Here is a 14501-nt window from a genome sequence, read left to right on the forward strand (position 1 = left end):
AAGGGGCTTGTTAGACGTCTTGATGGCCTTTCAGCGAGGAGTTCCCGATTCGCCTCATGTAAATCTTCCTCAGATCTTTTAGAAGCCACACGAAAACTGGCAATAACTTCGTACTTCGCCTACGAACACTCTGATCTTTAATCTTGCTATGACAAATTTCTATTTAGATTCTGGAAAAAGCCGGCTTTCATGTAGTCCAAAAAGTAGCAGATGAATGCGTGCCGGCTACGACAAAAAAGCCCACGGAAGTTTTTCCCAGTATAAACGAGCCTTGTACAATGCAGCGGCAACAACAAACGGCTTGTCGTGACGGCGTTTATTACGTACGTTTTTGAATACCGTGAATTCGCCTCAGAAGATGTTGGAAACGTACTCACCAATATGAAATGCGAAAATAGTGAACATTACGCGTCGCATGCAAGACCATAATTTCATGTTCTCTGAGTTTAAATTATCTCAGGGTTGAAACAAAGACGTTCTCAAACTCATAAAAGATTTAGGAAGGAAGATATTCGATGATATAGCAGAAGCTCGCACTACGGTTTTTCTAAAACAAGGGGTGTAGCTGAAACTACAATGAAGAAATGTAAAGCTAGACATGGCGGCACAGTTCAATCATTAAATGAATAATAGAGATTATACATTTGTAATGAGGATCCTAAAACGGGGACTCTAAAACAAATGGAAATAATCTTAATGATCTTTAATATTATAGCATTAATATTCAAGTGTACGCATATATCTATGTGTGTGAAAGGGAAGGGGGTGAAGGTAGGTGACTCGAGAGGTAGGTGAGCTGCAGACGCATATGCATTTTCATATGCATTAACTATCAAACAGTTTTAGCTGAAGGTGAAGAAAATACACTTCATTTTTGGAATGCATTCTCAGGTTCTTATATATACATATACTTAACTAACGTAGCCAAATCCCATTACACAAGATCCGGTAATATTAAGCGCCGATTAGGTATATTGTATAGGTACTAGTTTCAAGGAACTTCAACCGCTGGGAGTTCTCCCACTACTCTCCGTTAAAAACTTTGTACTCAGGCGAAGAATAAAGGGTCTGAAACATTGATGTTGCATTGAAAGCCTTCGGGTCAATTACGCCCGTCAATTATTACGTCAATTATTTTGTTTGACTGACTCGCAATTAACCCGCAATAATAATAAATTGAACAATCTAGCTTTATTTCTGGTTCAAGGCCCTCGATTTTTAATTGTCCATTGGTTTCAGTAGTTCTATGAGAAGTCTTTTACAGGGGATGATGCATTGCTGGTTCATTACTGTGCTTTGTTAAGAACGTCTTTGTAACAGATGTGATACATGGAAGACCTATGAAAGCTACCTAATATTATCAAGTGGTACTTGAAGAAGTTGTCCTATAATGGCTACTTTGTACGCAAAAGCCGAGTATTTATTGGTGACAGATGGCAGTACTGCGAAAAGTATGTTTAAATAACTAGTTTTTACCAGCTTCGAATGGCAGTGGTCTCATGCCAATTGCTTTTTCATGTGAAGTTATAATTATTTGCAAACGATAAGTGTTTATGTGTACTTGAAAGTCAGTTGCATTTTAACAGGCAGTATTTTAACTAAAAGCAATTTAAATTGAAGTTCTATATACCTGTTGTCGGTGCCCTTTCTATAACTCGGACAACTAGGGTTCAAATTATCATGAACTTTCTATTATGAAGGCAGACACGTTAATTGTACACACGATGCTAGTTGACATTGATTGCAGTTTTTCTAGAAGTGCTCATTAACAATATACTTGTACTACTGCTTGTACTGCTATTTGCCCCACGAATATGTGGGACATATGATGCATATTTTCACTGTCAAAAACAGTCCGGTGACATCTTCATTTGAAGTTATAAGTCGATGCTAGTATTCAGGCGATACGTCAGAGTCGTATCGTATTCGGCTGGGGAAGCGACGACTACACAGCGTTAGTGAAGGACCGTATGTTAGTTATTTCCTTAATTATGTTTTTACTTAACTCGCCTCATTGTTTCCAATATTTTAGTAAGTACGGTATAGTCGCAGAAACTCGTAGTGGTACAGCTTCGAACCCGAACGTAGACACGTTTGGCTGTGCGCTAAGGGTCAGCCGTTCGATCGAGCCCCCAACAACGGTGCCGGACGTAAAGTTCGAGATATTTAATCCGCACTTGTTTGTCTATAAAATCGCAGACCGGAACTACTCTGTAAGCTTCAGTAACTATTGAAAGATTAATTAATTAATAGGTAAAATCATTAGGTTAGACAACTTATTTAAATTTATATGAATTCCCCCTACCCCTATATTTATGAGAAAACAATGATGTGTGTTATATTGCACAAACACGAGCTGCGTTGCTCGTGTAAGTTACAAACGCTTGAACACAACACAAAACAAAAGAACGTTATCTCGGTGGTGACATTTTATTAAATAAAGCTAAAAAGTAAGCTAAACTTTTTTTGGCCGAACTTTGCTTAATCAGTTAGTTTTATGAAAAGAGATAACGCAGCCAGGAAGTAAGTAGATTTAGCAGGAAGGACCTTCAATTGAAGATGCACCCGCCTGCTTCGTCATAATGTACCATTGTGTACGTGGCTGTGTGTGTTTAGCTATGTGGATATGGCGGCCTTGTAATCACAAAGCAGCTTTCTCATAGACTCTCCTGATACTAGGCGCTTAAGGGAAGATTTGCCTATACCTACAGCGGTACCCCTAACCCACACGGGGTTTGCTGTGCCCCCAATACCTTTATTTACTAATACAAAGACTATTTGGTATTATACGTATGTATCTACGTCGATGAGCTTCACCTATAGCAGTGCAGAACATACAGTTGGCTGGGAATATGGTAGTCACCGGGTTAAAGAGAGAGATCGTTAATAGCAACTCAAATGCTCACAGGCTCTAGGACGGCCGATAGCTTACTCTGGTTAATTTAATGGCTCTGTAAATTCTGTTGGAGGAAGCACCACAGCAGAGAGCCCGCACTCTGGTGTCGGCCCTCGCGTCTGATACGTAGTACGCACAGATGCGCTAATAAGGCAGGACAAATTATAATCTTGTTGCGTTTCTTAATGACAGCTCCTTTTAGGAAATATTCTATACATATGTGGTAAATAGTATCGATGCAAGTAAGATAGCTGGCAAATCAGGCTATTTGCGTGTGGTGTGTAAACAGTTTTTATTGGATTTACTTTATTGTTAATTTGTCATATGTTTAAAAAACACACACACAGCATACTACATACATGTACACATGTAGTATGTTTCCACTAGGTCTTTGCCCAGGGAACGCTCTCGTTAGAACGAAACCACAGCTTACAGGATAAGACCTCCTTCCGTCCTCGTCCCAGGAAGTGGGCTAGCAACAGAGATCCTTGGACTATCCTTAAGCAGTCTAGAAGCATGCTCGTCATATCTAGGAATAGATTTTGACACGACAGAATCTCCCGCGGAGTACCGGACATAAAATGTGCTTTATAGCATTAAAACAACCGTCTTAACAGCCTAATCACTAATTCGATTTCAAATTGGCCTTCATATAGAAAGTGTATAGTGAAGCATTGCTACAGGTTTTATAGTATTTGAAGGCTGTCGCTTTTAATTTTATACTCCCTATTGGGGTCGCTAACGTAAACATCATTTATCGAGAATATTTCATAGGTTCTTCACCTAAGCTAGGCGGGGAAAGTATTGCTCTGAAGAATGTAGACAGGTCATCAGTGCACTGTAATTGCACCGATGTGCTAGCGCAAACTGATCACTGAAACAGAGTTCCGCTTATATATATATATATATATATATATAAATTATTTGCCATTTTGCAACCAAGCTAAACTCATAGAGAACCTTAGAGATATTTAACATTTGAGGAGACGTACGTAACGCTAGATAGGCATCTCGAGAAAACAGTCAGGAGTACAATGAAATTCTCAAAGCAGTACATTACAAGCTAAAACGGAAATTTGTCAAGACTGAATTATAGATAGAATGGGTAGGCTGAAGTCCAGTTGAAGCGACAAATCGACATTTTTAGAGCACAGCAAACGAGCACATCATTGTGACGGAAGTTAAATATGGATATTTAGGGCATTTGCAACGTCTGAACTAATTTTTGTTTTTTTTTTCCGTTATACCATTGTAGTTGAGAGGTGGTTCGTCCACCATTTTACTAAATTTCAACTTTGAAAATTTCAGCAACCGGGAAGTATTGCGGCACGGTGTCGCCGCATTATGCAAGGCGACAGAATCATGGAGATCAATGGTGTTAACGTACACAACTCAAATCAAAAAGATGTTGCTGAGATGATTCGGGTAAGTATCGCATAGGTAACTATTTCAGTGATCCGATCTTTTCATTGTATCTCATTTGTACGCTCCAAAATAAACGTCTCGAAATTGACCTGACACAACTAACTTATTCAGCATCGATCGGAGGAACTTAATTCGTTATACGAATAAACGATATAGTGTCTTCTTTAAATAAATTTCAAACGAGTATAGAGAAAGTAAAAGCTACACAATCGTACCTTTTTCACCGTAGCCAGCAAACGTTTGTTTTCTCAACTAAGTCTTTTCCAGTTTGAACAACAAAACGTTGAAGGTGGGTTTAGTATGTGTAGCCCTTGGATGTAACAAAAAAATACCTTTACATGGCTTTTTAGCTATGAGCAAATATCTAGTTTTCGTTTTTTTTTTTAGTGTTTGTGCTAAATATTGAGGCGCTCAAACAGTCAAAGCTGCCTTATCTCGTAAAAATAGTACGAGCTTCTGAATAACTGCGCCAAACAGGAGAGCTAAATGTTTATGTTACTTGAGTTGAGGGCCCGAGCTTGCCTTTTAGAGGTGTTGTTTTAAACACAGATTTTTCTGCGTAAAATTTTGCCAATTGGTATGACCGTTACTTTCTTCCGCAGTATCCTTTTTTAGCAAAGATCTCAATACCTGCTTAGAATCTATAAAAGCTTTATATTGGAAAATATTTGCTGTCTCAGATTCTACAAAGTGGGTACTAATTGAATTTTGGGACAAAGTGAGTCCTTCAAGTTACTGCAATTTGCAAGTGAAACGGTTATTTTTGCATTGCAACGGACATTGAAAGAAATTGATAAAATATGTAAATGAGGAAGTTGAAGGGCAGGCTAACTGAACTCGGGGAACAGGATATGTGAAGTCCTTTAAGGTCTAAAAACTTGTTTTCATGCTCTTTTAATAACATATATATTCATAGCACTTTTCCATGGCTAAACTGTTAAAAAAGTATCCACTCTTCTTAAGCAAATATTTTTTTATAATTTAGCATATTATGACTAAGCATATTATGTGCAATTTTGATCGATGACCTCCTGCTATATCGCTGGCAACGCCGTAACTTTATTACTGTAGGTTGTGTGGTTTCTGAAAGAAAAATTGTGACAAGTAGTTCGTGCCACCCACCACTGAAGCAGCATTACCACCGTTAAGGTAATTCTTCAGAAACAAAAACTAAAAGTAGCTAAAAATGTACCTGGTTTAGCATTTTCGTGGTTAAGAACGACATTTTCCTTGTTTATTAATTTTGGTCGATTTTCTTTAAAGGCTGTTATTATCTTGCTAGTTGTTAGCAGCAGAGTTCCGAATCAATCATTGTGCCCGGCGGTAGCAGTTTATAACGCAGGACTCCTTTCCGGTGCTATAAAACACATAGACAGCATCACTTTTTAACTTAAATTTTAAATACATCTTTTCTACATTGTTTTCTTCATTTGCACATTAAGATTGTATCTGATTTATTACCTATGACCTGTAGTCGACTTCGATAGAAATAGCTCGATTTCGATTTATTTTTGCAGAGTTCTACAGGTGGTGTCTTTTCTTGTAGCCAGTTTCCTTTAAATGATTTAGAATTATCTGATGATGAACGTTTAACTTCTTAGCAATATCATGGCTACCTAAGTTTAGATGTTGCTCAACTTTCTCAATAGTTTTATTAACTTTTTTCCGTGATCAGTCGATCGTTAAATAGAAAATCTTTCACAACAAAGCTTCCGGAACAAAGGCGACAGAGCTATTTTTGGCAATAACGCATATTGGTTAAGAACAACACACATCCTGTTATGGGCTTGGGCAGCATTTGTGCTTGTGTCGAAATAGAACTGCAGAATTTTGTGATTTTTTTGCTGATATTTGACTTACGTTCAAAGCGCTCTATCGTAAATGTAAATAAAGCCATTCCAACAATATTAGCACATTTGCTAGTGCCAAATCTCAGCCTTCGAATCATATCCGAGGCTGCTTCACTCTTCGAACACCGATACGTCTTGTTAATTTGTCATTGCAGTGTAGTTTTACTCATCATAATGAATAAAGGCCCTGTTCCTTTTTTTGCTTTCCTATTGTAATTCTTTATGTCCTCTTGAATGCACCGAACAAAAATTCTTCTGAAGACGTCGACCCGATTCTTCTTCTAAATTCGATGAACACTTAAAAAATGCCTTCCATTTTCGACGAGTGCTACAGATCCGTAAACATAAATAGGGCTGGAGGCTCTCTTAGAAACACTTGCATTGTTTAAATCACGCCAAAACGTTAGTGATGCTCTGATTTAGAGGAGCAGGTAGCTTAAACTCGTAAATACGTTAATCTTGATTTTGTGGCCTTTTTTGGTTACTAATTTGGCCTTAGCCTCCTTTCACATTGGTGTGCAGGGTATTATTTGAGACATTTCCTAATATTTACCAGTCGGATAGGGTCTTCAGGCTGTTGCAAAGGTCACCAAGTAATTTGCCCGCGTATTATCGATAGAATAATTTCCTCATTTTGATCCCTGTTCTCTATATATATATGCGTCATTTCTAGTATCTGTCGAAATTCACCGATTAAGAAATGACGACATGTTACCACATCTTCATAATTATAAGGCTTGCAGCATAAACAGATTAGTGCGCGACTAAATATACAGCTTCGCCAGTCGTATCTGTAGAAATAGAGGGAAGTAGAAACAGGCAACAAACAGATAAACGGATGGACGGACGCTGTCTGTAATTCAGATTAGCATTGGTGCGTTGGCCTTATGCACGCAGCGACCTCTTTGTGTTTGGTCATACCCCTGCGGCGTGCTGCGGTAGATAAACAAGTATGCAGGCAGGTGCATTTTACAAGCTGCTGCATGACCTGTTGAGCGGATACGCCGGATGAGCATCTGTAATCCGGCATAAATCATAGTTACTACTAACAAGTACGATATTATTTTACTGTACGGTTATAACAATTCAATGGTGTAGCATTACAATTGATTTGGTAATATAATTTGACGATGTGCAATTGCACAGGTATGGATGGACGTTTTTCGTGGCTTTTCGTTCAGAAAATGGGCATCATCAAAGAATGTGTTCTAGCTACTCTAAGGCGTACTATGTACGGCATATATACATACATATAGAACGCTCCGCAACTCTACAAATCGCCCAAGAAAACCCAGTGCGAAACGGACCCATTAGAAAGTTGTTGACTAAGCCGCCGGGACTTTACACGACGCTACCAACCAGTTGTGCTCCAAGTAGAAGACCGCTGATAGCCGTATGGGATTTTGTGATTGATCATCCCAAAGATAGGAGCGGCGCTTATAACGATGCTAGGCTGAGCCTATTGTTGTAGTACAAACCCTGCTTCACGAAGCAGCTGATGTATGTGTTGGAATATACGCCGTCTATTGAGAAATTCTTTTCTCTAAGTGAATTGTGTGGTCCGTAGGATCGTATTTTAGATGCACATCTGCCTTTCAGCCCTCGTGAACTGCTCGATCGAGCACTGAATGCTACATGCCCTACTTTACTATTCGACAATATCGGGCCTGTGTTCTGCTTAGCGGTTTAGAAGCATTTGCTGTGATAGGGAGGCGTTTTGTTAGCCTAAGTGAGCCTTTAACTACTATTTAATCAACGACGAAAATGTAATTTTTAGATTACTTACTGTAGTGGATAATAGTCTTAGTATTCCAATGAATGAGATGTTTACATTCTCGGATATACCGTGATCAGCTGCTTGTACCCCCAGTTTCTTTAGTAAGGGCATCAGACCTCTATACATACGTCTTTTTAGCTTTTCTAACTGAAATCGTCTTTGTCGCTCAACTACCGATAGGCGTAAGTGACGTATATAAGCGCTGAGAACGTGTCAATTCAACGCAAACTCCAGCCTACATCAAACAAAACAACAGCACTTCAGTGTCGTTACTGAGTCTACTTCTCCGAGTTTGTGGTCGATTTCTGAAACTTCACGTATTGAACTTGAATTGAGATTAACTCTATAAAGTTAGATTTATCTCTCCCTCTATCTAAAGAAGATGAACTTAACCTGAGAATAGTTTGTTGACTAAAGGATTCGTGTCGTCTCAACCTGTTTGTGTTTTTCGCGAACTTTATCAGAATATGGACGGTGCGATCGTGTTACTACTGGGACGGGTCCCCGGGTTAACCGCTCGAATCCAGGAGTGGGCCCGTCGGAAGTCCCAGCAGTCGCTGCGCACTAGGACTTCCACTTGGTCATCATACACAGGTACATATACACTAACTGAAATTCGGGCTCGTCTAGGTAGAAAATTGATTTAGCCTGGCTACTCTATATATGCACGCCACGATAAGTTCGGGTGGTCGTAAACATAACTGCAAATAAAGGTCACAGGTTGGCTAGTGTACGGTGTCAACGCATGCGGCGTTAACTCCAAGGACACTACGTAAATAATACGATGTTCTCCCATTAGGCAACAACAAAGAGAAATTACAGATTCAGCGTCCATCTTTGCCCCTTTCCTCCGAAAGCTACGTTGTCTCCTTCGGTAACACGGTTGCGTCAATGCTAGTCGCCACCTCGAGCCCAAGTGGACCCGGCAGTAGAAGTAGGGAGATTTCGCCCTCACCCAGCATCAGAAGGTATGCTAGGCTCTTCGTGTATGTAAATCATTTCATGTTACCCCGTTCACACAAGCTCTATAAGGTCAAATTCTCGATCTATTAGGAATAGATCTTTTACCTTATAGAATATCGAACTATACTCCATAAGGTAAAAGATCGATAATCGCATTGAGAATCTTTCTTTTTCCAGGCTAACTTTGACAACTGTTCCGCTATTAGTTTCTATCTGAAATTTAGACGTTGAGGTTGGTAGGCTCAAGCAATGAACACCAGAGTGATCTTAATCGCGTAACCTAGCATAAAGATAAATCATTACATCAACAACCCTGAACTTTGCATTCCTAGTTTTCTACACGCTTTACGGGTTTTTTCCGTCTAGCGCAAGTTAATGCATCTTTAAAAGTGGATTCTATCACGCGAGTTGCATTTTGCACCAGAAAGATGTTCACCTATAAAATCCGTCTACTGTTCTGTCTATAATGCTACGTAAAGCAGTTATCTTAGCGCCATCGCAGGAGTAGAAAACTCTCGAAGGCCTAGGCTAAGGCAACCATAGCGTCAGCAATAACTCACATGAAGGAAAATGTAGAAGGTACTTATGGTTCTTGAAATCCTTCTGCGTGTTTCTCAGCTTGCTTAGCTTTTGTTTTTTTCTAGACACGGTGTGGCTAAACTTTTTCTCGTACCCTTCTGCGGGATGGATCCTGCATTCACTGAAAGGCAAACTTAGTCCTTCCGTGAAATCAACGCTTCACCTAGTAAATATAGTAGGTTATTGATTGGTAGGGTTCCGGAACGTTCGTTCAAGGGCCAAGAAGCTTCTTTTGTTTGGTAAATAAAAAGACAGGAGCCAGCTAGTCAATAAGAAAAATTCATTCACTGTGGTCACTCGACACTGCTACCGGGCCAGAGCCCTTCCGGAAGAGATTGGGTGACCCCCAAATGCACCGGTAGTCGTTGCAGAGGGGCTAAAAAATTGAATTAGTCCGTAGATCAGCATTCCCTATAAGGGATTATGAGAGGCACTACCGTACAGGTTACTGAGCGAAATACGAGCTGTAGCTATTCAGAGTGATAGAAGCGAACGGTTACGTTAACCAAGAAGCTGTCCTATTTTGACGTAATAGTTGCTTAGCTAGAAAAATCGTCAGCGACGGTCTCGGCATCCCATACATAAATAATGCGTAGTGACTTCGTTACATGAAGTGAAAATGTTGAACAAGATCGGTATCGTTTGCTTGCTTTTCATGGCCTTAAAGGAAAGGGAAAGGACAAGACGAATCGATTAACCCTAGGAAGCCCTATTTCAGTCTCGACAGTTATGCTGGTAATAAGGTACAAGGTATAAAGTTGAACAAATAAGTTAAATCTAGTAAGATTATGCTTTATATTATTGTATTCTACATATAATAATCTGATTTTAATTTTGCGAGCTGCGCTTTCAATGTCCAAACTTGCCTATACTGGTGGTCAATTTTGTTCAGGCTTAGCGTGTCCGCACTACGAGAAGCACGAGGTAAAGTTTATGCTTCACAGTGACGTCAAATTTTTTCGTTTTTTTGTTAAGTCTTCAACTATTTATACTCTGTGAACAAATCCTCGAAATCGACAAAACATTGAGAATTTGAAGCACTAGAAATTCTATGTAGGGTGTGTCTTGTTAAACTCACCTAGGGTTTCTGTAATAGGCCTATATAAAACGCATGATAATCATATACCATAGTGACCATTTGTCATTGACGACGACGTGGCAGTGACGATTATGGCAGTGCACTGAAAATCGATGCGCCTTACCCAACTAGATGGTACCGCCCGCCCTGTAGCCCTTTGTAAAATGTAAAGTATCTAATTGTTCGTCGGTCATGATAATGGGGTGCTCGAAATACATATGGAGGGCCTCTTTTTCTCGATATTCATCACGTCCTCAAATAGAAATTTCTTCGTGTCCTGTCAGTCAGTCAGTGAAACCAGTTCCAACCTAAATGTCTCGTACACTAATTCACTACCACCATTCAGTATCTATTGATTTCGAAAAGGCCTCGTCCTTAAAGCACGTTAAATTTGACAAACTTCCTATTGCAAAACAGTTAACCTAATCTTCCCAGTCTGTTTGTACATTTGTTCCCTCAACTATTGTCAATAACGTTCCCGTCCTCGTTAGGATTTACCAGTGCTTCACCACCGACGTTGCGTTTGTGCTAGCACAGGTGCTGGACTTCCTTCGACTAAAAACGAATACAGTTCATTTATTTGAACAACTCTGCCTATGCAAGTGTATTAATACGTTTTAGCCTAAGCTCTGTAGATAGCAATAAATCTAGCGTGTACACACGTGAGCATGTTCTTCCATCTAAGTCGCGTCCTTATTTCAGATCTCGACTATCAATGGTAAGCGAGAACACAAACATAAACGATTCTGAAGAATTGTCCTGGAAACAACATCAGCAGAAAAGCTCGAGAGGGGCAAAAGATCGCGCGTCGACAAGCTCAGACACCGCACTCGCGGAGGGGACTGGACTTAAGGACAAAGAGAAAAATGTAGTGGGACGGACGTTCAGTGCCACCTATACAGAACACGGCAGTACTAGCCCAGGTACTGCGAAAGCCGCTAAAGGCAAAGAGCCAGCAAGAACTGTACCTAGCATTAAGATCACCGTATTCTAGCTTTTATCATCCGCCTTTCGCAGGCCTAATCACAACAACGACAGCAACTATGACTGCTACATTAAAAAGACGATTACGCCAAACGTTGCTGTTATTACGTCGAAGATAAACAGACAGTGTCAGCAACTGCCAGCACGTCAACGATATACAATACCCATGTACATATCTAACTAGGCAATAGCGGTAGATAGCTGCTTTTTTTGGGCTATAGACGGTACACAATAATCGACCATTTCATTCTTAATGTTCATTTTTCAAAAGCCATTTGTTTGACCCTCGGCAAGCGTCATCATTACTACCCAAAGCAAATGAACAATGCGCAATATCCATTAAAGATCCGAAACTGTTCTCCTAAATAATAAAAAGCCTGATGTCGATTGGGTTGCGACTAAGTAGTTAATTTTATGAGAACACATGAGTTCAAATATAACACAATGCTCTGCACGCTAGTGTTACAGTTGATCAGACAGCTGAAGTGAGCGCTCAGAGAATATACTAGATTGGTTCTGAAAAGGAAACTGGAGATATAAAGCCACAGTAACTTACATAGAAGAACAGTGTGCTTCCGATCGAATCCAAATGAATATAACGATATATAAATAGATTGACACATAAAATAATCGTTGGTTATGTTGCGGCCAAACGATCAGTTACTTAGTTAACTACGGTTATCGTCATTGAAGGTGAACGTACGTTGTCTTGGCTGATATTTTACTCAGATGTTGAACCAGAACGTATCACGTGTGCGCTATGAACACGCCATCCATCAGAACGGTCAGTGCAATGAATTGCAGTGTAATAATTAGACTAACATGGATAGAAAAACCCGGTAGAGATAGCGTATCAACAAATCGAGTGTATATGGACTAACAGGCCGCAACGACGATCCCAGCTGAGCCGTTTTTCTACGCCAACAAACGAGAACAGCTAACGATATTTTCCCAACATTCATAGCTATCTCTCTAGTATTGAAGTTCCTCTATGGAAGTTTTCGTCCGAGTCACGACCCAGTTGCTATGCGCAAAGATGGCGAAGCTTTAACTAATTCTTGGATAGTTGTCAGAAACCGTTAAGCCCTATACACATCCAACGTACTCTGCAGCGGTTTGCGAACATTCAACCCGGGACGGGATTATAGTCTTTGCATGAAACAGGAGCAAATGATATTAGCCTAGATTGAAGCCTATGAACGGTCAATTGTTCAGGAAGTGTTTGTCTGACGATTCTGACATATAGAAGCTAAATCGGCTATCGGACTAAACAGACTGACGCGATAAATGAACGAATAAAACGAGCCAAAAATACATTAAAAAACGTGATTCATTATTAACATAATAATTATGATGTAGGTATTTGGACATTTACAACGATATAAACACTACAATATATTGTATATAAAAAGGGTGAACGATTACAGACAAAAAACAGATCAGCTCGCTTTACTTTAGCTACAGTTTATCATTGTGATGAGAGGCACGGTCAGGATCTAGCACAGCGTTCCAAATACAGACGTCAAGCAAAATAAGTAGCCACTTCGGTCCAGCCATCCAGTAATCTATAGCTCATTGAAAAACGTATCAACAACAAACGTTTTGTATTAAACATGACTATTTACAGTTTTTAGATAAAGGATTTCAAGGATACGAGAATACGGAATTTTTACGCACGAATTGAGCCTGCACCGTTAAGGATATCTCACCTCCGTGTGTCAGCAATGCATGCGTACTTATATAAATACGCCAGCACTTCCCTTCTATGTGGAGGACTTCTTGCGCAAAGATCTTTGACAGGATTTTCCATAATAAACAAGCACGCCGACTTCTGCTGATGTTACAAGACAGATGTGCACGCATCTCAATATTATATTCATGTGACGGAATGAGAATTGTTTTTTGCTGAACATCCCCTGGGCTTGGGCATTATGGATTAATTCTATACTATATGGACAAGATATGCGAGCGCGATTAAAACTGGCGCCAGACGGTCAAATTAGCGGGAGCGCATGATAAACAGTAGGACGATGTGCACAGACCGGACCGGGCGATTTGAATGAATGACTGCTTCGGTAGCGAACAAGACCATCTAGACATCATGTCTTAACTATCAATGTTGGCCAAACATTTCATGCGATGACACAAGAGCGAGTACTACAAAGAATCGTTAATATGGCACAGTACACATGAGGTAATCTTTTATATTCGGGATAAATTACAGCTTTTTTTCTTGGATTTCGATATTGAAATACAACGCACTGTCATCCAATATACCTTTACGTAACAGTTATACCCATATAGGAATGGGCTACGCCATTCCAATGAATACGTTCCGTCACGTTTTGTTCGCGGTGTGTTGCATAGTCCAATCTGGCACCAACCAAAATAACACATAAGAAAAATCCGATCTACACGTGCGCCGATGGTTTATTGCCGACCTGTTGTTAGATGAAACAAAATACGCTGATTCAATTTCATTGGGATAAGACTCGAGTAGACTTCAGCTCAGGAACATCAAACTCTCACGAAGCCATCTTGTTGTTTCAAACGCGACCTCGTAATGATAATGGGGTCGTGCAAAATAACCATACAACAAGTGGGCAGTTAATTTAATCAGATGCAATAATAACCATCAAAAAAGTAACATAACTCTAATAATAACGCGGTAATGTTTTATATTCAGAGATGCACACAAATAAAGATGATTTTTGGTAGTACATATATCTCAGATGCTTTTCACTTTGACCTACGGAATAAACGACACACTGCTAAAATAACATAACTTCCATTGACAGATGACCTACTTAGCAAACTAAACCGTTTTGGTTAGGTGATACATTGTAATAATAAAACTGTGGTTTTGCAAGCAACTTTTCCGGCCCATTCCTCCATATCTCGTATATACTGAAACAACCGCTTCCCGCCTATCAACATTATATTCAATAT

At 39.8% G+C, this 14501-nt stretch overlaps 1 protein-coding gene and 1 long non-coding RNA gene across 6 annotated transcripts in view; one reads left to right on the forward strand and one right to left on the reverse strand.

The window, feature by feature from the left end:
• Positions 1-14278, forward strand: part of LOC111245099 (uncharacterized) — a 69729-nt gene extending 55451 nt beyond the window's left edge. For 3 of the 5 annotated variants that reach the window (XM_086980752.1, XM_086980753.1, XM_022792944.2), the window contains 4 exons: positions 4205-4321; positions 8413-8542; positions 8748-8916; positions 11271-14278. In XM_086980752.1, coding sequence (XP_086836878.1) covers positions 4205-4321; positions 8413-8542; positions 8748-8916; positions 11271-11562 — 708 coding nt within the window. In that variant the 3' untranslated portion in view covers positions 11563-14278. The remainder of the gene's footprint in view (positions 1-4204; positions 4322-8412; positions 8543-8747; positions 8917-11270) is intronic. The other 2 variants (XM_086980754.1, XM_022792942.2) reach the window with 2 other exon arrangements.
• LOC111245744 (uncharacterized) overlaps positions 833-14501 on the reverse strand; it is a 50132-nt gene continuing 36463 nt past the window's right edge. The window contains exons 6-7 of the long non-coding RNA XR_015321678.1: positions 5514-5678; positions 833-2185 (exon numbers count right to left, since the gene is read on the reverse strand). This is a non-coding gene — a long non-coding RNA (uncharacterized LOC111245744). The remainder of the gene's footprint in view (positions 2186-5513; positions 5679-14501) is intronic.

Source organism: Varroa destructor, unplaced genomic scaffold (genome assembly GCF_002443255.2).
Source record: "Varroa destructor unplaced genomic scaffold, Vdes_3.0 BEIS01000002.1, whole genome shotgun sequence".
In the NCBI taxonomy this organism is placed as follows: Eukaryota; Metazoa; Arthropoda; class Arachnida; order Mesostigmata; family Varroidae; genus Varroa; species Varroa destructor.